The sequence below is a fragment of the Oryzias latipes genome, chromosome 11 (assembly GCF_053564925.1).
Source record: "Oryzias latipes strain Hd-rR chromosome 11, Olatipes_Hd-rR_3.1".
Classification (NCBI taxonomy): domain Eukaryota; kingdom Metazoa; phylum Chordata; class Actinopteri; order Beloniformes; family Adrianichthyidae; genus Oryzias; species Oryzias latipes.
In genome coordinates this window covers 15,250,650-15,278,585 of record NC_136247.1, presented here as the reverse complement: position 1 = coordinate 15,278,585, position 27,936 = coordinate 15,250,650, and the positions used below count along the sequence as shown (strand labels likewise).

At 42.3% G+C, this 27,936-nt stretch overlaps 2 protein-coding genes across 2 annotated transcripts; one reads left to right on the top strand and one right to left on the bottom strand.

The window, feature by feature from the left end:
- Nucleotides 1-47: 47 nt before the first annotated feature.
- On the top strand, nucleotides 48-18,580 carry si:dkey-166k12.1 (solute carrier family 22 member 13). Its single transcript, XM_011480895.4, has 10 exons — nucleotides 48-965; nucleotides 1,607-1,710; nucleotides 7,483-7,637; nucleotides 9,026-9,194; nucleotides 9,265-9,379; nucleotides 11,920-12,026; nucleotides 12,103-12,314; nucleotides 12,392-12,500; nucleotides 12,587-12,799; nucleotides 17,428-18,580. Exons 1-10 carry the CDS (start codon nucleotides 648-650, stop codon nucleotides 17,528-17,530), a joined length of 1,605 nt encoding a protein of 534 aa, XP_011479197.1. The 5' UTR covers nucleotides 48-647; the 3' UTR covers nucleotides 17,531-18,580.
- zgc:110239 (digestive cysteine proteinase 1) lies at nucleotides 18,425-27,936 on the bottom strand. The gene is made up of 11 exons (XM_004073875.5): nucleotides 27,659-27,936; nucleotides 27,185-27,244; nucleotides 27,018-27,110; nucleotides 26,249-26,421; nucleotides 24,292-24,547; nucleotides 24,020-24,215; nucleotides 23,755-23,948; nucleotides 22,272-22,363; nucleotides 20,157-20,318; nucleotides 18,973-19,162; nucleotides 18,425-18,907 (listed from the first exon to the last, which is right to left on the bottom strand). The coding sequence occupies exons 1-11, from the start codon at nucleotides 27,744-27,746 to the stop codon at nucleotides 18,720-18,722; spliced, it is 1,692 nt and encodes a 563-aa protein (XP_004073923.1). The 5' UTR covers nucleotides 27,747-27,936; the 3' UTR covers nucleotides 18,425-18,719.

Here is a 27,936-nt window from a genome sequence, read left to right as displayed (position 1 = left end):
AAGAAGCAGAAAATCCTCACATGCTGTCATTTTCCAGACGCTTTTATACAGAGAGACTTTCACACGATGGACATGATCAATTACAAATGTGTATTTGCATCAATCGCGGGGCGTGCGTGGTGTTACATCAGAGCTGCTCTGTGATGTTGTAACAATCCTATGGCCCTGCCCTATAGCTACAGTAAGCAGCACAAACGTCACGTTCTCCGCTGCCATTTGTGCGCGTCTGCTCCAGATTTCACGTCGTGCGGGGAAGCAAGATTCCACCGGCAGCTGTTGCAAAACTTCCTCATCCTGCGCGTAAACGTGGATCAGATCTTGCCTCCAGCTGATGCGCACGCCCGAGTTTGATGCTGGGAGCCTGCGCGCAGAAACTTGGTTGAAATGGTCCTCCTCCGGTTGAACGTGCATGACTGAGGGCTCGCGTGCAGTCAGGTGGCGGGAAGATGATGAAGCGCGGTCTGTGCGTAATTCTGCTCCACCTGTGACTTATTGACCGTGAGGCGCGCCGCAGCCTCGCGGTCACACTAACTCAGTTTTCGGGCGGGTATAAAGCCAAACACCTTCCCGTCTCCTCTCCACGTGGGAAAGCCTGTCTCCAGTTCTGCCTCCACGACCATCCCCTCTGAAAAACCAACCAACAAACAATGAATTTCGATCAGATCCTCGCGGCCATAGGAGGTTTCGGCAAATACCAGAAGATCTTGTACATATGGATCTGTCTGCCTCAGATCCTGCTCGCCTTCCACATGATGGTGAGCATCTTCACCGGAGCCACGCCGCCACACCAATGCAGGGACAGCTTCAGCACAGGAGCCGGGAATCAGACCCTCAACCTCAGCCTCCCGGACGCCTCCTGCTTCTCCGCGGACGCGCTGCCTCCGGGCAATCGGACAGAGCGCGTCCCGTGTGGCCGCGGATGGGTCTACAGCAGTGAGGTGTTTGAGAGCAGCACCGTCACAGAGGTACACCTCAGATCAGTGCAGGGCGTGCGTTCTTTTCCTGAGTGGAGTCATTAGGGTCAAACAGAGAAACATGGATATAGAATGTACCAGAATGTGTCCATGTGTCACATCAGAGCTCTCAGAAAAAAACTTAGAAGATTGTTTGGGTGAAAATCTGACTCAGACATGAAGACAAACCACGTTTGGTCTCATGTCTGAGGGCGCCTCTTGCTGGCACACAGTCCACCAACAGGCTGACACAGCAACCACAAACCACACAGAGGCTTCAGGCTGCTGGGTTCCTCACACGCCTGCTGCTTTGCTTTCGAACATTATTAGCACTTTAGGTTCATTGTGTGAGGAAGTTTTGGTCTGCTTGTATCTATGTTCATCTGCAGTTGCATGTTTTCTATTTTTACCTTTAAAAGGGATGGCAGAAACAAAGTTTAGTCAGTCTCAACTGTTCTGCATATTTCTTTAGCTGTTTTTCTGCCATTTTTTGTCATTAAAGAAGACTATTTTTTTTCTTTCAAATGCATTATGTGTGTAAACTGTAATCTCTGTTTCATTTATGACCACAAAAAAAAGTCCAGTTTGGAAGCAGGTAGCAGCCAAACAGGAGCAGTTGAGAAATAACAGTAGGTGTGCTTTCCATCCTTCAGTGGGACCTGGTGTGCAACAGAGCCGGACTGAACAGCCTGGGATCGTCGGTTTACATGTCGGGGCTGCTGGTGGGCTCTGTGGTGTTTGGAGCTATGGCTGACAGGTACAGTGCTTAGTCGGGAGCCAGCCTTTGTCTTTGTGTAGACGCTGCACAAGTGCTGCAGTTCTTTGCACCAAAGGAATCGCTGGCAGTTTCCTTTCATGTCTGTAAAGTAGAGCATCTGATACGCAACACCCAGCTAAATTTGTGGGGAGAAGATAAACAGGACTGTCTGACTGAATCTGGTGCTGTAGACAGACTGCGTTTGTGAGGGGTTTAGAGCAGAAAATGCTAACTTTCTAGATTTAAGATCTTTTCTGAGATCCCTTGATGTTAGGCTTCAATAAATAGTCAGAAGAAGTACAAAGCTGTCAGCAGACACTGAAGGTGACCAGAATAAACCATAGAAGATAAACGTGAACAGATGGAACACTGTTTTCTTTCTGATATGAGTGATTTGACCGAGCTGTGTGAGTGTCTGAAGGGTCCATGTGTTTGCTCTGATCCAATACACCACATGGTGCCTCATGATACTGGCAGATCACGTCTGTGCATCCATCCATCCATCCATCCATCCATCCATCCATCCATCCATCCATCCATCCATCCATCCATCCATCCATCCATCCATCCATCCATCCATCTTAAGAACCTGCTGAATCCTTTTAGGAGGTCACAGGGTTGCTGGAGCCTATCCCAGCTACTGTTGGGTGAAGATACTTCTTGGATAGGTCACCAGTCTGTTGCTGGACCACAAGCTCACATGCACACCTTGGGTAAATTTAGAGACACTAAAGAACTTATGAGGCATATATTTGGCTGTCTTTGGTGGCACAGCAAGAAGGCCCCCGGTTCAAGTCCCGGCTGGGGGACCTGAAACAGAACACCAATGGTCCCTCACATCAGTGAGGGTATATTCTATGTGGAGTTTGCATCTTCTCCCCGTGCATGCATGGGTTCTCTCCGGGGACTCCGGCTTCCTCCCCCTGTCCAAGAACATGCTTCATAGGTCAATTGGTTACTCTAAATTGCCCCTAGGCGTGAATGTGAGACTGAATGGGTGTGTGATTTGTGACCCTGGAACAGACTGTCCAGGATGTCCCCTGCCTTTGCCCATGAGTGGCCTTGATAGGCTCCGGCATCCCTGTGACCCTGAAAAGGACAAAACAGGTTCAGAAGATGAATGAGAATTTGTTCTAATCCTGTGGCAGGATTAGAACAAATTACTGTAAGGCTAGAGCGCTAACCACTACACCACAGTGCAGCCCTGCAGCAATTCCTTTAAGTCCCACGCCAATCATCTTCTGATCCATTGTAAAAATTTTCTCAGTGGCCTTTTAATCATGATTGAGAGATAAATTCATGATTCTGCAGTGGAGGTGAAGTTTTCTTCAATATCAAGTTTAAATTAAATATGTGTACAAACAAACAAGTACACAAGGATGAATGTCAAATCCATTCACATTTTAGTTTCCTAAAGTTCAGCCCTCTGAAGTTCAGTTTGATCATTTGCTCCCATCGTGTGTTTTGTCCGCTGTTATGCAATCGGTCGTTTTTACCTTTCAGTAAAATAAACCTGCCATGTCTCAATCCAAATGGAATTTTCCAAGATTGACACATCTGATTTATTTCAATTGGAAACTATTTTATAAAGGTATAGGTCTATTCGATTAACAACTTGCCTCAGATGGATCAATCTGGTTGGATTGTAGGAATTTAAGTTGATTCATCATTACACCCTTATCAGATTTCCTCCTTAAGTGTGGTAAGTGACGACTGCTGTTGGGATTTTAGGCAATAAAAATAAAATTGAATTAAATTGAACTGAATTGAATTAAGTCTGTTAAGAGTCTAAGCACACCTTCAGGCATCTGTTGGGGCAGCAGCATCAGAGTGAGGGACTCAAAGAGGCTGAACAAAACTGATGAAGAGGACCAGCTCTGTTCTCTGGGGGATGAAAACCATCATGGTTAATCCAGATGATCGCCTTCAGAACACAGTAACTCCACAAAAGTGTCTTCAGCCAGAGGCTTCTTCACATCCAAACAGGAAGGCTTAGAAAATGAGTCGGCAACGTCTGACTGATCCTTTGGAGTTGAAGAATGGGGAGAATAGTTGTTCCTTTACTCTAATGAACAGAAGGGTGGTGGTACCCCCGTCCCCCCATCCCCCTGTACACTGTGGCCCAAATGTACATTTCCTGAAGCTTTAAAGGGAATTGAGTCAAATCGAAGGCTGATCTGATTAATGCCAAAAAATGTATTCAGACTCGAAGCAGAAGTGATGAAAACAGAGCCGGGGCGTCTTTGACTGATGGGAAACAGGTGTTTGACAAGGACACACCAACGGAATCCAAAACAGGTGTGGAGGGGCTGAAGGACAGAAAAACGGAAAGAAGACTGGAAACTGACAAAAGCAAAGAGAAGAGCAGATGCTGACTGTGTTTTTTTTTAACTCTGATCTCATGGATGTTCTGACATTTAAGTTTTCCAAACCTTGTGGTCTTCGTCTTTCTCATTAATCAAATGCTGTCTGACTTTACAGTCCAACAGCCATTGTCAGCCCCTGAACTTTAGGCTGATTTCTTCAGAAGTGGACGACATGAAGCTAAACCAGGAGGCAGATGAACCCAGAGCAGCAAGTGGAGGACAAAAACTGGAGCTGCAGGGTAAAGCAAAACAAGAAGAAGTTCAACAAAGATGTCGGCCTGCAGACAGAGCTGACTGGACACACAGCAGCACGAAGCATACGAGGACATGACAGACAGTTCATGACTGACATCCACAGACATTCTTGAAGGTTTATTTCTAAGCGTTGAGTCTTGGCAAACTCCAACCGGTGGGGATCCTCTGGAGGCAGGATCTATACTTACACAGAAAGGCACGGAGGTCAATCATTCAACAAAAGCTCAAACAAAAGCCCACCATGCGGCCTGCTTTCAGTTTTTCGCTCGGTGGAACAGCTCCTCTGAGGATATTTCTGCCTCTGTACAGATTCCGAAGGTAGTCTGAAGGCCCATCTTTTCCTTCACATTGCTTTTATATGCTGTATTTTTATTTTTAGCAAGAAGATTTTATGTGCAAATTTAATGCTACCCGTGATGCTAATTTTTGCCCAGATTTTAGCTTTTTTTATGGAGAGTTTGTGTTCTACTTATATCATTAGTATTTCATTAGTGTCACTGTTTTGATTCAGGTTTTTGCAAATATTTCGATTTTTGAGGTTTCCTTTTTTCCCATTTTTTTTGTTTTATTCGTAATGAGTGATGATAATAGAGACTTTTTATTTTTAATTTCCATTGATCATTGGTATTTTGAATAGTATTTCGGAGTGTTTTTCAAACTACGTTTGTCTGATTTATTGACCTTTCATGCGTTTTGTAGAACGCTGATCTGGGTGAATCTTGTCCAGCTCTGTGGACGATTGTAGGCAGAGAAAAGGGGGAATCAGGCTGTAACAACCTCCTGAACAGATCCTCGCAGGGAACCTGAAATGCTTATAAAGACTCAGAACAAAGTTGAAGCTGATGGAAATCCTCTCTGTGGGACATGAGTCCCAAAGAAACCACTGTGAGACAAAGTACCGTACTATTCTTGTCTTCTGTTAGGATCACAGAGGAATCAAGTCCAGGCACAGATCTATAACTGTTTAAAAAACAAAAAAATAAATACAAAATACAGTTGTAAAATACACCTTTAACTAGACAACCATTGAATTAGGGGAAAACTATTGTAAATATTAAGTAATAAGACTATGCTGTTTAAAGAGAAATAACCTCATCAGCACCCGATGTAAGAATAAATGATTTTATAAAAAGGTTTTGTTAACTGCAAAAACTGTTTCTCATAATATATTATAAGATATCACTCAAAGAAATGAAACATTAGATTTAATTTAAAAAGTATCGTCAACCGGTCCCACAAAACTATTTTGTTTAAATTTGAGAAAGAGTGGATGACTAAAATTTAAAAAACTATCCTGAATATATACTAAAGTACACAGTTATAGTACGTTTACATTGTGCCACTAAAATGTACTCAACATTATTGCGTTGCATTTATTAATAATTATGTTGAATTTACTCATTATTGCATTAAATTTAAAAACAATATAGTGTTGATTTTTTATGCATTTATCTTCTAATCCATTTTTCCCTTTCGGGGTTGCCAGAGTCTACTGTTGGGTCTAAACTAAACCAACAATTCTCAACTATATTTGAGCAGGAAGAAAGGAAATGGACTCACTTTAAATCTTTTCTCGAGAGAGGGAGAGAGCAGACAGGAACACACTCATACAGTTATAAGTGTGCTCTGAGCTTACAAAGGTCTGCCTCCTCGTTTTTATTCAAAATCAGGGTGTTTCCCCAAGTCAAATTCCTCGTTCTGTAAAGTGCGCTGTACAGAATCTGGCAATAAAGCTATTCTGATTCTGATTCTGATACATACAAATGTGTTGGTCTGCTTCTAAAAGGGAGGGGGGGGGCAATGCAGCCCACACAGGTCAAGAAACGAATCAAAATAAATATCTTAAAAGAAACAATTGCTCGTTTGAGATACAGCTTCATTGTTGACCCCTGCGGTTTCAGAGCTCATCTCCTTCAGAGCAAAGGTGATCATCTGTCACCGGGTCAAATGCAGGACAGCTGCGCTGGCTCATGTCCTGCTTTCCTGTGAACCCATTTCGCATAGAAAAGCCATATACACACACAGTCAATATCTCAGAGTAAATATGAGATAACTTATGTACAATTATTCCAACAGCCACTTGTGGGTAAAGGCAGGGGACATCCTGGACAGGTTGCCAATCACAGGGCCACAATCTCACACATAGGGACAATTTACAGTAACCAATGAACCTAGCATGTTTTTGGACAGTGGAAGGAAGCCAGGGTCCCCAGAGAAAACCCACGCATACACAGGGAGAACATGCAAACTCCACATAGAATGGTCCCCCACTGATGTTCTGTTTCAAGTCCCCAGGAAGGACTTGAACCAGGGCCCGCTGCTGTGGGGCAGGACCACTAACCACTGCGCCACCGTGCAGTTGATTTTTTTTAGTTATGTTGATTTTATGAATCATGCTGAACACCATGGAACACCTTTTTGTTCCTTTTACTAAAATCCCCTAAAGTTAACTATACTAAACAATATAATTGTAATGCGCATGCGTCAGATGAACAGAAAGCTTGTTGGCACAAATGTCTTATTTTAAATAGACTAAATTTCTATTAATTGTTCTTAAATGTTACTCAAATTGTTATTGTTATTTAAATGCAATGTAAACTTCAATACCATATGTATTTCCCACTTTTGTATGCATTTCCCACTTCTGGTTTTTTATTTCAACATAAATACTTTACATAAAAAATGCCACAGCTCTTTTTCATTGTCTACTTTGGCTGTAATTGACAAGACTCCAACTGTTTTGAACACATCACTTTACTTGGAGCATGTCACTAACAACACATCTTTTTAAGTAATTACTGCTTTCATTATTATTACCGAATAGTTATTATTCCTACATTTCATGTAAGCTATAAACATTTCGATTTTTGATGTTTCCTTTTTTTTACTTTTTTCTGTTTTGTTCCTAATGAATATATATATATTTTTCCCTCCTGTTAATCCCTTTTTAACTGCATGAAACGCTCAGAAAACTGCATTTATTTCTTTACAGCGATCCATACTTTAATGTTTGGTCAAGGTACAGCTGAGCAAGTGCTCTGAATTCTGCCATGCAGCTTTGCAGTTTCAACATGAGACGAGCGAGAGAAACGTTGTCTGTGACACTGAAGCTACACTTTTGAGGCTCATGCTTGTTCTTTTACTCTGGCAGGTATGGTCGACGGTTCGTCCTCCTGCTGTCCATCGCTCTGCAGACTGTCTTCGGGGTCGCTGTGGCCTTTGCCCCCAACTTCCCGGTCTACGTACTTCTTCGCTTTGCAGTTGGAACAACCATATCGGGAGTCATCATCAATGCTTTTGTTCTTGGTAACCAACACAGCATCGTCCAATATCAACTCTGAGACTTTTAACTTGAACTTACTGTCTTATATCTGTACTGGTGTTTTGGGGTTCATCTTTACTTCACATTTTCTAGATTTATATTCGGGCTGCGCGATATGAGAAAAACTCACGATTTGCAATATTAAAGATTAAATGCGATGATGATATAACTTGCGATAAATGAGCAAATAAAAAAACAATTAAATACATCATTTCCATTTCACTGTGAAAGCTTAATTTAGATAAGAGTCAACATACCTTAAATTATACTTCAAATGACCCTCGTCTACATAGAAGGCAAACATCTAAAATAAAAGGGGTCCATCCGATTGGTCAAAAGCATAAATTAATTTATTTGATTTGTTAAATACTTCAAGCCCCCATAAGATTGTTTTAGCACATAAAGGATTATCATTTATCTCAATTTTCACCATCTTTTGCGATATATGTATTGCACAGCTTGATATCACGATAACAATAAATTTCCGATATATTGTGGAATGCTTTGAGAAACGGTCAGAAGATGATCATGATCAGAGTGGGACTTTAAAGAGTTAAAAATATACAAGTATGAAGAGAACAAAGGGATTGGATGATAGTTGCACACTCTTGTTGCACACATAGTTGCACTCACCTGGCCATTGATAAACACAGCTTGTGTGAAGTTAGCAGGAAATGTTTTGGTTTGATTTAGCTCCGAATGACGGTGTCCATAATATGGAAAAATTGTGACTGAATTTACGTCACACTTGTTTGGTCCAGTTTGATAAATACTGTCTATAGGCGTACCCTACCTTCACCTGGAATAGGCTCCATCAACCCTGTAAATCTCCAAAGGGATTACGTTTAGATGTGATAGATGAATTATTTCAAAGCTTGAGTGCCACTAAAATCTCTTTTGGCCATAATTTGTACTTCCTGTTTGAAACGCCACGGGGGAGGGATCACTCAGTCCAGTTCTCCTATACAGTCAATATGTACAAACATCCCAGGTCTCCTTTACTGCATCAGTAAACTTCTTTTTCTGCTTTTCGTCATATTTGCTTCCTCCAGAGAGTTTAGAATAGTTATTGCAATCATCACATCTGCAGATCAAACCCACCCACAAAGTAAATGAGCTCATTTTGACCTAAATGTACTGCTTAATAAAAACTAAGACAAATTCCCACGAGTAGCGCGTACTGTGAGAGTATTATTCAAGCAGCTGGCATTTTTTTCTTCTTTTCAGAAATGTAATGCTGTTTCTTCAAACCTCTGCCACTCTTTCCTTCACTCAAACCTAAAAGCCAACACCTCACGTGACCCCAGAGCCCGTGATTCCTCTTCTCCCCTCCTGTCCTCCCCCCTCCAAATCCACTGTTTTTCTCCATAAGGTACTGAGTGGACGTGCACCAAAAGGCGCATGCTGGCTGGCATAATCACAGACTACACGTTCGGTCTGGGCTACATGCTCCTGGCGGGAGTGGCGTACCTGATCCGAGACTGGAGAAAACTGCAGCTGGCCATATCCGCCCCAGGGTTCCTGCTTATCTTTTACATTCGGTGAGTGATGCATCAGAGTTCAGGCGAGCGATGGCCTCCTTCACGCTGAAACGATCCCTCCCTCTGTCAGGGTGCTGCCACAGTCCGCCAGGTGGTTGCTGGCCAACGACCGGACAGAGGAGGCCATCGCGCTCCTCCGCAAAGCAGCGCTGGTGAACGGCCGGGTCCTACCTCCAGCTGTGCAGGTGTGGCAGTGTGTTTCCATACATTCAACATACGGAAATCCTGAGATACTTAATGTTTTCCTCTGAACCTTGTTTTGTGTCCCGTCCAGTCCTGCACTTATTGGTAAATCTTGTTCTGTTTTACTAACAGATCTACTATGATTTCTGGGGTAAAACAACTACTTCTCTTGCGTACACCCCTGTGGATGACCAGCTGTAATGCTGCTTTAACCTCTTTATTATACTATTTTAGATCTTATTTTCCATTTGTATTTTTATGGTTTGTAGTTTTATAGTTTTTTTTTACTTTTCCAGCACATTGTCATTTCTAATTTATTTATTCTTTTTAAACTGTAGTAAAAGCTCAAATAATTTGGCCATAAAATGGAACAACAAATTTCTGGTTCTTGATTATTAACAACTGGGTAAACAAATACAATCTTGATAACCGCAGTTGATGTAAGGCTCCTGCTGGGTCAGAGACTTTGTGATGCCTAGCCAGACCTTTGCTGCACCTGCCTTCAGTGGCTGTTTGAGCTCTCTCCATCCTAATCCCTCGGTACGTGATGAGCATGCTCAGACGGGAGGAGGTCAGATAAGTCCCTGGGCTGTTTGGTCTGTTTGTCTGAAGACGTTCTGGGAGGTTAGAGTGGTGTTTGAAGGAAAACGTGTTCCCAGGGGTTGTAATCTTGACAGTTTGTAGGGATGAAGACAACATGATAGAAATTCATCAAAACTGTTGATAATTTTAGGAGATTTTTCTTCAAAGAAAAGGCCAAAGGTGCAGAGCTGTATTCCTCCTGAGCTTTCTGTTGTGTGTCTCTGTGTGTTTGTTTCAGCTCATTTGTGTGCCTATGTGTGTTATTTACTTCTAAAACCACCACAGCTCCTTCTGTTGCCTAAAATTTTCTGTCCTTCATTTGCTAGTTTTGTTTTTTCTGAAAAACTTTTTCGTTTAGTAGAATATAAATTCAGATAACTTTGAGAATTGGATGAAAAAATCCACTATTATTGATAAAAATAATTAAGAAAAGTGGGAAATTCATACAGTGCCCTGTGAAAATATTCGGCCCCCTTGAACTTTTCAACCTTTTGCCAAATTTCAAGCTCAAATTTCAGTCATTTTTGTGAGAAACAATCATGAAGTGGAAGGAAATTTATTGGAAATTTCAAACTATTTTAACATATAAAAACTGAAAATGTGGGCGTGCATAATTATTCAGCCCCCTTAAGTTTCTACTTTTTAGTGCCACCTCTTGCTCTGATTACAGCTGTAAGTCTCTTGGGGTATGTCTCTATCAATTTTGCACATCGAAAGACTGCAATTTTGCACATTCCTCCTTGCAAAACAGGTTGGATGGAGAGTGTTTGTGAACAGCAGTTTTCAGTTCTTTCCACAGATTCTCGATTGAATTCAGGTCTGGACTCTGATTTGGCCATTCTAACACCTGGATATGTTTATTTGTGAACCATTCTATTGTAGATTTTGCTTTATGTTTTGGATCATTGTCTTGTTGGAGGAAAAATGTCCGTACCAGTCTCAGGTCTTTTCCAGACTCCATCAGGTTTTCTTCCAGAATGGTGCTGTATTTGGCTCCAACCATCTTCTCACCAATTCTAACTATCATCCCTGTCCCTGCTGTAAAAAAGCAGACTCAAACTATGATGCTGCCACCACCATGTTTGACAGTGGGGATGGTGTGTTCAGGGTGATGAGCTGTGTTTGTTTTTACGCCAAACTGAACGTTTTGCACTGTTGCCAAAATGTTCGATTTTGGTTTCATCTGACCAGAGCACCTTCTTCCACATGTTTGGTGTGTCTTTCAGGTGGCTTGTGGCAAACTTTAAACAACACTTGTTATGGATATCTTTCAGAAATGACTTTCTTCTTGCCACTCTTCCATAAAGGCCAGATTTGTGCAGTATATACGACTGATTGTTGTCCTATGGACAGACTCTCCCACCTGAGCTGTAGATCTCTGCAGTTCATCCAGAGTGATCATGGGCCTCTTGGCTGCTTCTCTGATCAGTCTTCTCCTTGTTTGAGCGGAAAGTTTAGAGGGACGTCTTTGTAGATTTGCACTGGTCTGATACTCCTTCCATTTCAATATTATCGGTTGCACAGTGCTCCTTGGGATGCTAAAGCTTGGGTAATCTTTTTGTATCCAAATACGGTGTTAAACTTCTCCACAACAGTGTCTCGGACCTGCCTGGTGTGTTCCTTGTTTTTCATGATGCTCTCTTGTGCTTTAAACAGACCTCTGAGACTATCACTGAGCAGGGGTTAAATGGGTTCTGAAGATGGATGGATGGAAGAATTTAAAACAAACTACTTTAAGACAGCCTCTTTTTTCTTTTATTTTAAATGAGAAAATCAGAAAAAAAACCTGAATTGTAAGAAACATAGAAATGTTATGTTGCTAAATATTTGTACTGTTTATATAATTATTAAAATGTAATTTTTCTTTATTTCTTTTTCATTTTCCAGCCTTTATATAATAAATAAGTATCTCAAGGTGAACTTGAGAAACATGAATATCTGTATTTCTCTGTGACGTCAGGTTGAGAAGTGGGAGATTTTAGGCGGATCAAAGCGAAGTCACTCGGCTGTGGATCTGGTCCGGACGCCACAGATGAGAAAGAGGACAGTGATCTTGTTCTACATCTGGTGGGTTGTCCTGTGGGCGTGGTTAAGGTAGATGTGGTGGCTCCGACCCCTCTCACAGTCCTGTTTCCCCCCTCAGGTTTGTAAATGTTCTGGTGTATTACGGGCTCTCCCTTGGTGTATCCAGGCTGGGCACCAACCTCTACATGACCCAGTTTGTCTTTGGGTTGATTGAGATCCCGGCTCGCTCTTTGGTTCTCATCTTCCTGCCCTTCAGCCGCAGACTCAGCCTGAGCGGCTTCCTGGCCGTTGGGGGGCTGGCCTGTTTGCTCATGCTCACCGTCCCTGAAGGTAGGCTGACGGTCTTGAGTGTTCCTGGGATACCTCAGGACTCAAATGTTGGATAACTTTCTCCCTGGTGATTGTAGATCATCCCAATGTCTTGACTGGTCTGGCAATGGTAGGGAAGTTCGGTATTACAGCTTCTTTTGCCATCATCTATGTGTATACAGCTGAGATATTCCCCACTGTGGTAAGGTAGGACCTGTAGCTGTTTCTGTTCACTGTGGACTCCTGTGAAGGCAAAGCCCCCCCCGCCTTATTTGTCCCTGGGATTCCCACAGGCAAACAGGAATAGGTGTTTCCAGCATGTTTGCCAGGATGGGCGGTGTGTTGGCTCCCATCATCAACATGCTGGATAGCCACAGCCCTGCTACGCCCCTCATTATCTTTGGCACTTCGCCACTGCTGGGAGCTCTCCTGGCGCTGGCGCTTCCAGAAACGGCGGACAGACCACTTCCAGACACCCTGGAGGACGCAGAGAACTGGGACGTCAGGTACTCGCACTCTCTGCACATCCTCTTTGTATCCACCTTCCAACCACTTTTGCATTATTAACAGCTTTAAAGTCCAACTCCGATCATCTATTGATCTATTGTCAAAGTGTTTCCAGTGGTCTTTTAATTATGATCAGGCTGTTTAAAGCCAAAATCCCAAAACGTTGGTCATTGTCTAGGACAGTGTTTTTCAACCAGTGTGCCGCGGCACACTAGTGTGCCGTGGGAGATGGCCAAGTGTGCCGTGGGAAATTGCCCTCATTAACTGATCTAAAAACATTTCCCATCTCCAGGATTTTAGCTCTCTGTTCATCCAAACATCCTGATAAAACACTGAGGAGTTAGGAATGTAAAAGATCGTAAAATACCTTTTCTTTGCGTTTATTTTATTTTATTAAAGACATTTTGATAAGAATGACGTACCGCGATTCAGCTGTACCTTCGGCTGTATTTTGGAAAAGTCCCGTGTTGGGGGGGTTAATCACATGTCATCGGTCTGACCAATCAGAAGTGCTTAAAGTCTTCACTTCCTTGTCCCGATTTAGCTCGTAAAGTCGCTCAGTTCTAACAGAAATACCAGCTAAAGCTCGTCTTTAGCGGTGTAGCTTTGCACAGAATCCGGTATCAGACCGTGGAACAAGTGAACAAAACAATGAAGCTCCGAAAACCGATCTTCGGCCGTTTTATGCACTACATTTCCCATGATGCATTGGGTTGTGAGAGTGACAGCGCAAAAGGAGATCTGTTGTTAAACGTCTTGAAACTAACGAACACACAAACTGTTTTTAAATCTTCTAACTTAACTTTTATTGCATCTTTTAGAAAAAAACAGCTGCAGTTTCAAGCTTTTTCTGCAACAATTATCTCAAAAATGCATGTGCAATTGTGGCGGGGCTGTAGATCAATACAGACTATGAGTTTCTCCTTTTTTTTAATTTTTGGATGCTGGTGTGCCGCGGGATTTTTTTTAAGGTTAAAGTGTGCCGTGGCTCAGAAAAAGTTGAAAAACACTGGTCTAGGACATAGTTTCTGCAGAGCAGCAGGAGTTCATTAGAAATTCACCTCTGAGCTGTGGGCTGGACCGTTAGCACGAAGCGACCCCACTCCCCTTTTTCCAATTCCCATAACTGAGAGCTCTCTGTTTACATGCTCTCCCTCTATCTTACAGCCTTCACATCCCAATGTAACATTTCAAAAATTTTGAGCAATATTGGAGCTCTCCATCCGTACAGTTTTGATCCAGGTTCCAGCTTAGACAAGGAAAACAAAGACCCTCATGGATCTATTTGTCTAACAGTGCATGGAGCTTGTAACCTGCCCAATGTAGTTTCTACCAAACAAGTACCAGCTTTTTCAGACGGCATGTTTTCGTCTGTTCCTGATTCCCATTAATTAAAAAAGGAACAATCAGAAATGCAATTTTGGGTTAACTTTCTTTATATATGTCCTCCACCATGAAAAAATGCCACAAGATCATAATAAATTCACCAAAAGCATGATTTTTGTCTGATGAAAATCCATTTTTTTGATTTCTTGACAAGTATTTGTGGCATTTTTCTTGTGAAAGAGAACAAATGTAATAAAAAATCATTTCATTATTGCATTTCTGAGTATTTCTCCTTTTTTATTTCTCCCTGCCCCGTCCAGCGTGCACATCAGCTCAGATGCAGGAACAGAGAAGATGACACATTGCTGCATTCCCCAAACATATTTTAAAAGCATCCAAGGCTGGATTTTGTTGTTTGCCACACGTATTTAAAATTCAACTTAAAGTTAAATCCCAAATGAGTTTTCTGCATTTGGGTTCTCTCTCTGACCGAGTGTGAAGCCTTGCTGTCTGGCACTAACCAGAGAGGGTAAAAATAAAAAGAAGAATAAAATCAGGGGACCTTTTTTATTACTGCCTCAATGAAAATAAGAAGTAATTCATAAAGTTTAGGAGAACCAGGCGGACTGGCTCCCCATGCCGCAGCGGCTCTCTGTCTGACCACCAGGTCGCCTCCCGGGAACCGGTATAGTGATCAGGATCGGTGTTCCCTGCCTTTACGTTGACTAATTTGATTCAGACGGGTACCGCACTGTTGACATCGCACTGTTGCCAGACTTTTGCGCCATGTCCGTTGCTCAAATTGCCCCCCGGGCCTCAGATCGGGTCTTTACCATTGACTTAACATTGAAAGTGGCCACTTCTACCGGCAATGGTGTTCGGTGTGAACACAGCTGAACTGTAACCTGTAACCTTAAACTAAACCCCAGGAGGGTCTGGTACACACATTATTTTTGTCATTCTGCACATCGTTCAAAAGGTGTCCGTTTGAAACCCAAAAGTTGTCACTTTTCACAGTTTCTTTCTCGCGAAAGAGAAACTATTGAGAAAAGAGACTGTCAGGTGGTGTTGTTTTAAAGGGGTGCATTCACTCATGCAAGACGTAGCTTGAAGAAAGGGGGGATGAAGGGTGGGGCTAATTAGCTCAGCACGCCCATGTAGAGGAGTTTTCAGATAAACATGAAATATGGCTGTGACACATTTAGGCTGTGGAATTTTGGTTACAAACTTCAGAATCATAATTAATGTTTTTATTTTTAAAAATTGTCATTGGGGGAATTTAAGCACAAAATGCATTACTGTATAAGAGCTGATTCCAACATTTAGGGTTTCTCTAAAACATTGTTTTTCCTTCAAAATTTTGCATGAAGATGTTAAAATTAAGACTTAGAAAACGGAAATAAAAACTCACATTCTGCTAAATGTGCCACATTAGCTGTTACGTTGGCCAGCAGAATCAAGTGCAATTCAAAAGAATGCTAATTCATGCTAAAGATTCTAGAATAATTGTTAGGACATGTGAACTACTGTAAGCTAAGTTTTTTCAGAAAAAGTGCAATACAGTAGAATGTTAATCTTTTATAAAGTAGCTTAGTGTAATTCTACCAAGCATGAGAATCAAGAACAAAGTACCTTCCAAAGAACTTGAAAACATTTTTGAAGAGCAAAACAATTTCATATCAGAACAGATCTACTTTAATGAAGCAGGAGAAGAAGATAAGAGTAGAGGACAGAACCCCAGTGCACCATACTTTCTCCAGCTTCTAACCTCTAGTAGCCTATTAACAACTAATTGTTATTTATATTAAATTTAACTCAAACATGTTAATAGTAAGTTGAATATTCTCTTAAAGCTAGTCTGGCAGTATGCCTGTCCAAAGAGGAATGTCATACCATGTAAGGCCTTATAGGTAAGCAGGAGGATTTTGAACTTGATTCTAAATTCAACTGGGAGACAGTGAAGTGAAACTAACACAGGAGTGATGTGATCTCTTCTGTTAGTTCCTGCTAACAATCTAGCTGCTGCATTCATTCGCTGGAGACTTCTTAATGAACTTTTATGGCACGCTGCTAACAAACAGTTACAGTAATCCAGTCTGGATGTGAGTTTTTCAGCATCACTTTTAGATAGTATATTTCTGACCTTAGCTATGTTGCGGAGGTGAAAAAAATGCAGTTCTACACGCCTGAGATATGTGAGGCTTAAATAATAAATCCTGGTCAAATACAACCCCTAGGTTTCTAACTGTGGAATTGGGGGCTATACTTACACCATCCAGGGAAACTATCTGAGCAGACAGAGCATCTCTGAGGTTTTTGTGACCTCGTATAATAACCTGTTTTTTTTGGGTTCAGGAGAAGGTAATTAATTGTCATCCAGGCCTTTATGTCTCTGATGCAGGCATTTAGTTTTTCTATATGGTCATTCTGGTCAGGTTTAATTGATAAATACAACTGATCATCCGCATAAAAGTGAAAATTAATCCTCTGTTTTCTGATTATGTTTCCCAAGGGTAGTATGTAAATCATAAACAAGATGGGTCCTAAAACTGAGCCTTGTGGGACTCCGTAGCTAACTCTAGTGCAATGGGAGGACTCTCCATTTATATTACCAAACTGGTACCTCTCAGATAAATAAAATTCAAACCACTGGAGGGCAGATCCTCTGATCCCCATGTCATGCTGTAATCCTGTAAGTAAAATACTGTGGTCGATAGTATCAAAGGCTGCACTGTGGTCTAACAGGACCAGAATAGAGAGTAGTCCCTTTACTGAGGCCAATAACAAGTAATTATTAGAGACCTGTTATCAAAAGACCACTGGGAGTGATATCATAGGAGTGGGACTTTCAATTCACTATAAATGTAACCTGAGCCATTTAAATGTTTTCATTTGACTAAAACATTTTTGTTGAGCATGGTGGTGGGAAGCTGATGGCATGGGCTCAATTTGCAGTGGAATTCTGTTGTGTGTAAACTTAAACAAGCCCTCTCTTATTTAAGTTTTTACTCATATTTGTGTAATATTTCGATCAATCATTTATTTTAAGTCTCAAAATGCTTTTATTTCATTTTTCCGTTGTTGTTCTTCGGATTTTATTTAGTGCCTTTATTTACTCAAATGTGAAAAAAATGCCCCCCCCCCCCCCCCCCCCCCAACACCGACACCACCCAACCCAGCCAGAAACCCAGAAAACCTCCAAACAAATCAGATTGAGTGGATTGGAGGATCGCCTCTGCTTCCTGGTGCTTTCAGTGACCATAAATCTTTGTGTAGCTTCAACAGTTTCTGTCTCCCGCAGGTCTGCTCCCGTTGAGGAGATCTCTCAGATGTGTGATGAAGTTGGCCCGTTACCAAGCAGCACGGAGAAGAAGGAGCTGCTTCCTCTAGCGACCCTGACTTAACCGGGTGTGAAAGGACACAAATGCTTTATTATCCGGCCGACATTCAGTAAACAGTGGTTACCCTTACACTCTTTATGCAATTCCATGTCAGGATGTGAGAGTGAGCTCTATGCAAGGAAGCCAAACAAGTTCAGCACAAGGTGTTCATGCACGGCTGCACAAAGCAGGCATTCACTCCACCTGCCGTGCAGGCCATAAGAGGCCTACTGTTGTAGCAGATTTAGGTCCCAACCAGCATTCAGGAATAGCTCTTTTGCAATTTTTGCCAACCTTTCGTAACTTTGTACCTTTCACCTAATTTTCTAACATGTTGATAAACAAAAAGTGCTGGAAAAAGTATTCAATCTGGAGATTTTTCAGATATAAAACCTTTTAATGAGCAGCAGCAGAACTGCATCTTCCTCTCAAATGTGGTTTAAAAACTCAATGCTGACCAAGGATCTTCTGCATTTTTTACAAACAACTGCATCTTCTTTCTGTGGTTATATTTTAATGTTGCTTTGATGGAAGTGGCAGCCGTGTAGACTCTTTTGTTTAGTAAAGGTTAAATGCACGCATTTACGTCTCGTGTATCTCTGTCTTAACTTAGCGGTTGGCTGTCATTTAAGAAAATGATGGAACCTTCTCTTAATTTTGACCTTAGACATCTTTTCTTCTCTAACTGATTAGTAAATGGTGATTTGTAGAGACTTTAGGGGTTTAAGAAGGAGACTTCTCGGCTTCAGAGGCACCTCAGATCTATGCAGCTGCTCGGCCAAAACCTTCTTCAAGTCTGTTTTTTTACAGCAGGAAAGGTCTGGAGCCCTTCGCAGACTTCCAGTGTTAAAACCCACAGCATGAAAGCATGTCCTATAGCTGCATATGTTCATGTAACCAGAGATACCAATGCAATGATAACTTTTGATATTTTTTTTTATTCAGGCGATTGTCTTCCAGTCTATTTAAATGCATCAATTTTTTAAAGAACAAGTTGAAACATGTCGACGTGTGACAGTGTAGTGAAGGCTGGAGTGCCTTTGTGTTTCCTGCAATAAACTTATGTGATCAAAAGGGTTTTTCTCGTGTTTTTAGGTAAAGCAGCAGCGTGAAACATTATCAGACTGTTTCATTGAAAGCACTCTAAACATGTCTCTCAAACTCAGGCACTCAAAGTGGCTTTATGTGATTTTACATGAACTAAAGATGGCGTTTATGACAGAGTGACGTATGTTGCATCCGTGGTGACACCGCAGTTGTTGTCCTTCATGGACATGAGGATGTAGCCGTCATTGCCCCAGTAAGTGGACCAGGAGTTCTTGATTAACCAGTAGGGCTCTCCGTTCAAGGTGCCATATCCCACGGCGAGCACAGCGTGGTCCAGGTCGTCTGTGGTGTTACCTGAAGGGAGAGGAGCGTTGACGCAGGGGAGAGGGCAGGTGTTTCAGCAGGAAGGGGGCACTCACCACAGGCAGGCTCATAGTAGACACCGTAACCGTAGAAGACAAAGGAGCGGTGCGAAGCGTCGATGCTGACCGCCACCGGCCCGTTTTTGAAGAGAGCCAGCTTCAGGGCCTCCGCGTCCCCTGATGTGACGTTGGTGTAGCTCTTGATGGGTGCAACCAGCTCTGATGAGTTCATGTGGCAGAAACCATTCTGTTCAGGGAAAAGAACAAAGAAATATGATTTATATGCCCACTTTGAAGAAACAAGTGTGTTTTGAACTTTATTTGATGCAACAAACAAAAGTCTTAGATGATGCTACATTCTGCAGATGGTTAGTATTCAATTTTGAGTTTATTTAAAAAAATGTAATAATTAGATTTATTGAAACAGAATATTCCAAATTCTGCAGAAAAAGTTGGTATTTATCTTATTTAGTGCCAAAAGCTGCTGAACAAGTTAGTATTTAACTTTGAGCTTATGTAAAAATAAAGATCTATTCTTATGCTTGGTTCTGCCGTAATATTTAACTTAGAGTTAAGATCAGATTTTTATCCTAAAATCAACAAAACTAGTTTGCCTTAAAGTCCGAGTTTAAAAAAGAAATCTGATTTGTATGCCACAAACTGCAGAATAAGACAGCATTTCAGTTTGAGAGTATGTAAAAAGCAAAAAAAAAATCTGATTTCCATGCTAAATTCTACATTAAAAGGTTAGTATTTAACTTCATATGTTTTTATATGTTTATGTAATAAGAATAATATCGGATTTTTATGCTAAATTCTGCAGAAAAGGTTTAACTTTAAGCATATAAAAAAACAACAGAAAAATCTTATTTGATGCCAAAAACTTTAAGTAAAAAAAAAAAAGTTAAAAAAAAGTTCTTGCTTTGACCAAACAGTAAAACTGTACAAAAGCTTAAAACAGATGTTTTTTGAGACACATCTGGTTGATTGTAAGTAAAAATTCCTTACTGTGACTGTAACTATATTTACAGTTTCACAGCTCTGATGGAAGAATGTCTGCAGAGGCCTTAGCTGGCTGGAGAGCACAGCTGAACTCACATTTCACAGCAACACGCCATTCCAGCGGTTCTCTTTAACCAATTGAGGCGCCGGTGCTAACATTTTAATGCAGGTTTGCGGTCAAAAACCTTCACCATCGCGTCACATTTCAACTTTTCTTGAATACCCTCCGAATTACTCACCATTCCCATGTAGGAGCCGTAGGTTTCCGTGGTGGCGATGCCGCCGTGTTTCATGATCCACTCGTACGCTCTCCACTCCTCCCCGCCGTCACAGCCGTTGTTGCCAAAGCCCCAGGAACAGTCGACCAGCATCTGCTGGGACAGAACCTGCAGGGAGCCGGTCTGGAGGACAAAACAGAACGTTCACGCCAGAATCACAAAGTGTCCCCAGTCACAGCGGCATCAGTTTACGCAGAGCTCTTTGACTTCAGGGTTGAAGCTCGTCTGAAAACAAGAGAAACTTAATATTTTAAGCAATTTACAAAGTCACCACAAGGTGGCTTAGTAGAAAAACCGTTCAAACCTTTAGACTAACCACCCAAATGACCCTTTTGAGAAGTTTTTTTTGCTGCAGAACCATCCTGAAATGAGTATTCATAGTTATTTAATCAAACAAGTCCCAATTCTAGGACGTAGTTTCTGCAGAGCGGCAGTAGTTCATTAGACATTGACCTCTGTGTTGTGGGCAGGACCGTTGGACTGGAGCAGCTCCAGGCCCACTTCCTCTCCCAGTTGCTGGGAGCTCTTTGTGTACACTCTTTCCCACTAGCTTACAGCCCCTCACATCCATGATCTAACATTGGCGGTGCAACAAAAACATAATGAAAAAAAAATATATATAATGATAATGAAGCTATCCAGGCGTACAGTTTGGATCTAGATTCCAGCTCAGACGAGGAAAACAAAGATGTATAACAAATTTTGAGTTTTGTGTGCTCCTGATTCACAACAATTTGAATACATAGGTATCGTCTTTTTTGAACTATAAGGTGAACTTAAAGCCTTGTTAATAAAGTTAATAAAGTCTGACTGACGACTTATCTCTGACCCTTTACATATGCTTTACATGTCGGTGTGCCTTATGACATAAGTTTGAAAATAGACCATTCTTTTATAATCCAGTGCACCCTATAGTGTGGAAAATACAGAAATGCAATTTTAAGCTGAATTTTCTTAACATTTGTGTCCCTCACCAGAAAATTGCTACAAGAATGTGTTCAAAACACAATTTTAATTGGAGTGATTGTGTAAGAACCCGATAAAGAAGAAGAGATGTTGGTTTCTAATGGCTGCTTTGGAAACAGCTGTCATCACTAGTAAATCTGAAGTGACCCCCTCCTGGGGAGAGAGGCTCTGTTTGTGAACCCGCCTGCTGGGAGGGGAGGAGGGCTGTCACAGATTTGCGCAGGTCGCTTCCTGCTGCGGCGCTGCGTCCTGGCAGAGGCACAAAGACGAGCTGCCAGGGGCCTCGGAGCAAATCTCCCCCAGACGGCACTGATTCCGGCCGAGCTCTTATGCAGCCGGAGGATTATTCCCAATGACCCAAAGCTACCGTTCAAAGGCTTTATTAACTGCAGCCTTTTTGCCTTTTAGCTGCTCTAATGTTCAACCTTTGACAAACATTTTTAATATTTTACCCCAAAAGGAACTTCTAAAAACAACTAATTGATGGATAATTACACAAAATCCAAATAAAAACAGTTTCCTCTTAACCTCAGCGGTGTTCTCTGGACTGCAGCCTATCAACGATCCCGCCGCTGAGCAGAAAAAAGAACATAATCGAGACCTGAGTGTGTGTGAAGGAGTCAAAGAATTCGGTCACTTCCACAGGGTGCCATCAGATCCCATAATAAACCATCCCTATGTTTGGATCGCGTTGCTAAGCAACGCAGGAGAAAGAATGTCTTTGAGCTCTGCCCTCTTTGTGATGGAGGCAAGCCGAAACCGAATTTCATCCAACTTCAGGTTGAAGTTCTACAAAGAGGGAATTCTTTATGAATGAAGTTAAATATGTTTCCTCATTAACTGATTCATTAAATACGACAATTTGAACGTCAGTTTTCTCCCTTTGACATCATCAGTACTGGGATTTGCTGCAGAACCTCATTTCTAAAGCAGCAGCATCGTCTCTGAGATTGTTCTGAAAAACTCTGGATGTAAAAAACAGACGGAGCACAACTGCAGGGGAACCAAATCCAACCATCACACATGGGGCCCTATCCCTGAACATCTGCACTTTTAAAGAGAGGTGTGAGCGGCCCCATCCATCCCAAAACCATGGCTTTTGATCCTCACCTTCAGGAAGAGAGCGCCCTCTATTGCTCCAGTGGTGGCAAAGCTCCAGCAGGAGCCGCAGATGGCCTGGTCCTTCACTGGGGTCACGGCGCCTGAGGGCCAAAGCACATTTAACAGCGGTTCATCCTGTAAATGATTCACTCTGAAGGCAGCTTCTCGTTTAAATGTTTCAAAGGGCTTAACCAGCACAGAAACAACAGCAGGCAGAAGTTCCTGTTTCTGAGCTGACTGATGGGGAGAAAAACCACGAGACTGAAGGTTTAGTTACAGTCAGCAGAAATGGAAAAAAAGATGCTTGCCGGGTGAGACTCAAACGTATCTTGAAGATGTTCGAGGATGATGTTGCTTAATTCACAGAAATCAGGAAACGTGGATGTAAACTGTACCCTATTGCAGTTCACCTTTCACGGTTTCGCTGTTTTTCAGATTTTTTTTGGGTGTAATCTTGCATGTTCTTTTCTTTTTTAACACTGCATTGTGTTCTGCTTCCTGATTGGCTGTTGACCTCAATCAATCTCCTGTTGTGTCTCCTGTACAGAATGCGTTCAAGTTACCAAATCTACTTAAATCTTTGTTTACGAGCTGCCTGCATTTTAGGTTAGTTTGTTTGAGCTGTATTTAAGTGGTTTTGTTCCTGTTCTCTTTGTCAGAGTGTAGCTTATGTTTAGTTCCTAGCTGTTGCACATCTGGCTTTATTTGGTATTCTGGTGTTGAGTTCTGTTATGTTGTGGATTTTTCCCACCTAGAGTGGCACTTCTTCTTATTAAAACCTTTTAGTTTCTCACTCTGGCTTGTCGTCTGGTCCTGCATCCGAGTCATCCTGACACCCCCATGACGGGTTTGAACGTTGAGAGTTTAAACGAGAGAGAAAAGTGCGAAAATGTTCGTGTTTCCCTGAGAAAAGTCTAGAAAGTGTGAAGTGTTTTAGTTGTAGTTTTGCAGCCCTAAAACATTGTAAAAAATAAATATGACTACTCTAAATTTCATCTAGTGGCGTCTTGCAGTGATGTCACGCGCACACCGTTGTCCGCCATTTTGGGAGTCAAGCATACACTGTTGTGATACGCGTAAGAGGTCAAATCTTCGACGTTGGTGTAGAGAAACAGCCAGAAAATCTCATCATGGTTCCCACATGTTACTGTTGGTTGTCACAACACAAACAACCCCAAATACAAGCTGCTCATTTTACCGATTTCCATGAGATGAAGATAGAAAACAATGATGGATCGTTGCATTGTTTTTAACGATGATCATATAACGGACTTGTGAACCTCCACTGCTGAGATTTTGGGCTATTGACCCCAAATCCCTCCAAGAAAAGGTTTTAGAATTTCTCATGAGCTGCTTCAGTCATTTGAGGTGTTATTCCATGTGTTTTTTCCTCCCAGCTGCTGGAACTCTGGATTTATTCTCAGAAGAAATGGGCTGTACATAGATAGATAGACAAAGAGCCTCTGGAGTTTGGACCATCCTTCATACATACCATAGAGCCTCCAGTCAAGCGTCTCTGGTACTTTCACCCCTCTGTACAGTGAAGAGGGGAAGGGCAGCCCTCCGTTTGGCGTCTTTCCACGTTTTCCTCCTCGCATGCTCTGTAACTCGGACATGGTGCGATCTGCCAGGGAGTTGACGGCGAGGGTGAACGGCAGCCTGGCTCTGTTCTTGGAGTGGATGAAGCTGCAACACAAACCAGATAATGAGTCCGGACCTTTCGAAGGAAGGAGCGAGGACAGGAATGGCGCTCTCACCGCAGGTTGTGCAGAAAGGCGTGCTCCCTCTCCTCGTGCTCCCTTTCGTCGCCGTACTGACGCTGGAACTTCTCCTTGAAGTGGCCAAACATCTTCTGCGAGTGTCCTGAGGAGGACGTGTGGATGATCTCTTTCATTGGATTGGCCAGCATGTGGTGCTCCACTCCTGGACCCGGAAAGCCTCCACAGCTCATCCCTGTCACAACACACTGGACTTAGAGAAACCTTACATCTTGCCGGGCGTGTTTCCATCTTCCATATAGAATAAAAACCTTCAGGCAGAGAGAAAACTTTGGGGTCCAGATGAGTGCTGAAATCCTTGTAGTCCACCAGGTACTTGTCGTAGTGGGACCCCAGCAGGGTATTGTAACCCATCATCTCGTAGTGGAGGGGCACGGCCGTTCCCTTTCTTCCATCTCTCTCAGACTTTGCCACCCACAGCGTGTACGTGTTCTTCTTGTGCCCCACAGTGGTCACATTCTGCCACACCTCACATAGCGACCCCCCGTAGTACTCCATTCTCAGGAACTGCAGACGAGGAGAAATGAGACATCCTCAGGATTATACAGTTTGTTCCTGGAACAGGAGGCAGAAACCGTCTGCAGAGATCAGATCCAGTTTAGCTGCTACCTGATCAGTAAGGTTTGATGTAATTTATGGTTTGTCTGGGTTTAAAAAGTTCATGGGTTGATAGCTGCAGGATGCAGAAACCCTCCTTTGATAGGTAAAGGTACCGTATGCTTATATAGCGCGTTCTAGTACTACCTTCTTAGAAGCCTAAAGCACTTTACCGTCCCATAAATCAATGCACATCCATTCACACTCTGACACACTCTGCTGCTAGACACTGGCCTCAACCTCTATCCCCCGGGAGCAATGTGGGGTCCAGCGTCTTACCCAAGGACAATTGACACATGGGTGGAACCAAACCTTCGATATTATGATTAGAAACTAACCGATCTTTGCCAAGGGGGGCCGAGATGTTCTGTTGGAATGATCAAAAAAATGACTGTCCAATTCGGAAAACACATGAAAGTCAGAAAAACTACAAAACTTCCCCCACCACATAAATGCAGAATGACTTTCTACACCTAAACAAAGGTCAATTTATTTTTATTTATCTATGGGGATAATGAATAAGGATTGGGGATAAAATTCACAAGAATCTATTAATATAGTTTATTCCAGTTTAGCAGGCCAGATTAAATGGTTTTAAGGCCTGCATATGGCCCCAGGGCCGTAGTCTGCCCCTCCCTGGCTAGGTCACATCTCTCATTGGAAACAGGGTGTCTGCGAGTGAAAAATGTGCAGACCTGTACGGAGCACACAAGTGGCCATCACAAAACGGTCGGAGACCATTTGTTGAAGCAATAGCAAGTAAATGTTTGTGTAAATTATTTGCTATGGGAATGCTGTGAGCCACAGATCATAGCGAACACGTCAACAAAGCGGTGGATGAGACGTAGGCATGCCATGTCGTATGGATTTTTCAGCGTGACTGTAAGAAATTATACAGAAAGCAGTTTGGGTGAACATCCTACAGATAATTGCGTATCATGTACACATCCTGTGTGTGCAGCATTTGCGAAAGGTCAGTAATGAGCCAGTACGCACAACATATCAGCGTCTGGAGTGCTGTGTTAAAGGCACCGTATGACAGCTTCCCCAACACGTCAAAAACGCGTGAGTAACTTCCATTATCCTCATAAATACTTCATGACACACTTACCGCAACAATTTACGCTCCATTTTCATGACGTCTCTTGAAGTCAGTCTCAAGGGAACTACAAGACACACTTCCCCTTAACATGCACCCGCTCCTCTGAACAACCCTCCACGGACCCGGACAACCTAAAAACCCACAGCAACCCCCCATACCGGTAAGTTTGACAGAGGCCTAAACTCTGATTTTAAGTATGGCCTGTCTGTGTTTGGTTGATGTTTGCAAGATGCAGAAATCCTCCTTTGATTGAGTTTCATTTTCAGCATTAATGTAAAGCCTTCTTTACATTTTCATGAAGAATTTTACAGGTTTTATCACGGCGCTTCAAACTTGTCAAGCCTTTTGTGCTACAATTTAAAGAGAAGACTGAGATTTATGAATTCTGATCTACTGTCACCAAATACCTGTTGGATCCCATCCTGAGCCCAAAGAATCTACTGTCAGTCTGTGCAGAAGCTGGCGTGGACATGAACACTAGCAGACATCTTTCAGCTGCGAGCACACACCTGGAAGCCCTGCAGGTCGGGCAGCGTTCCCTGGGGTTGCACCGCTTCCTCTTTGGTTCCGTTCACCTGGAAGCACTTCATCACATTGCTCTCCGTCTCCGTGGTCTCGGGGGTGATTTTATACGCCACGCCAAACTCTTGGTGGGACGCCAACTGGTAGGTTGAAACCTGGCCTGTTTGTCAGAAGAACAGATGATGAAGATGGACATAAGTAACACTTAATACACACGCCAAATAAATTACAATAGAAATGTGTCTGTTCAGAATGACATAAAACCAACAACAAAAGAGACTATTTTATTGTAAGCCTGGTTCTGATAATTTAATTTAACGTTACCCATCTCTCCTCCTCTAAGCTTCCTCATGTACTTGTGATCAAAACAGTATTGACATTATAGGAAGGGATGGGAGACGGTGGTCAACGTAGAATCCGTAAATCTGTTCAAATTAAACCTTAAGGTCTTTAAATTAACTTTACAAGCTTATTTTGTTTAGTAATAAAAATAGTTTTCCCCTAAATAGTGATTTAAACTAAACAAAGGTTGATTCAATCAGCTTTTTCTTTAAAACTTAGCTAAGTAACCCAAAAGATCATAAAAATATAACAACTGTCATCATCTATATGTCGCAAAATGTGCTTTTTGTTCCTTTGATTTCCTGTTAATGTGATTGCCATGCAGGTTTGCTTTTTTCTTCCTCTAGTGAGAACAGAACTCCTCCCACTCATCCCTCAAGTGACGGTCAGGCGGCGGCTGCACGGGTTTCTCACCATGGTAGTAGTCGATTCTGCTCGACTTTGATGCGAGGTCGAACCAGCCCTGAAACGGCTCGACGATCTCGGCGTAGGGAAGAGAGATGACCCCTGAAATGATAGACATGAGCTGGAATTCACACACAGCAGTCCTGAACAGACCACATGACATTTCTGGAACTGACCTTTGACATGGTAAGAAGTCCCAAAATCAGGAAGAGGGAGAACAGGTTTTCCCTCTATTACTAAAAAACAAATCATAAACAGAGATTTTGAGTTATTACGCAGTAAATCCACATTTATGTCAGAACATCATCCATTGTCTTTAAATAATTGTTTTAACCATTAAATGTGCATAAAAGAGCTTAACTGGTTTATCATCACACACATATTTATAAAATGTAAAAACACACATAACATTAATTAATTGAGAAGACTAAGTTGAACAGTTAATGTCGTCTGTCAGGTCAGTTATGCAACAGTCTACACAATACAGCTATTTTCAGAAACACAGGGAAAAATATTGTAAATGTGCCATTATTGTGTTATTTCAGACAAATTCTTGATCTGTTTTTGTAGTCACGTCCACTAAACCCCATTGTCCGTGTGAGGTTCGAGGTCTGAAAAGATGCTGTGGAAAATCCAGTGTTGTCTCTTACCCCCAACAGCCACGAGGAGAAGCGCCACGCAACACAAATGCTGCATTTTTCCACAGATGAGGCGAGAAACACGACGAAGAAACACCATAAAATTAAAACCATCCGACACCAAGCATGACTGAGAGGGGGCAGCTTTCCAAAACCCGTAAACACTCCTTAAATTAACCACAGCAAACACATGGCATCACGTGACTGGCTACGACCAATCACATTGCTGCTGGGACAACCTTCCTCCAATGAGATTCAAGATGCGGGAGTTCAGCAGTCAACTGTCAGGT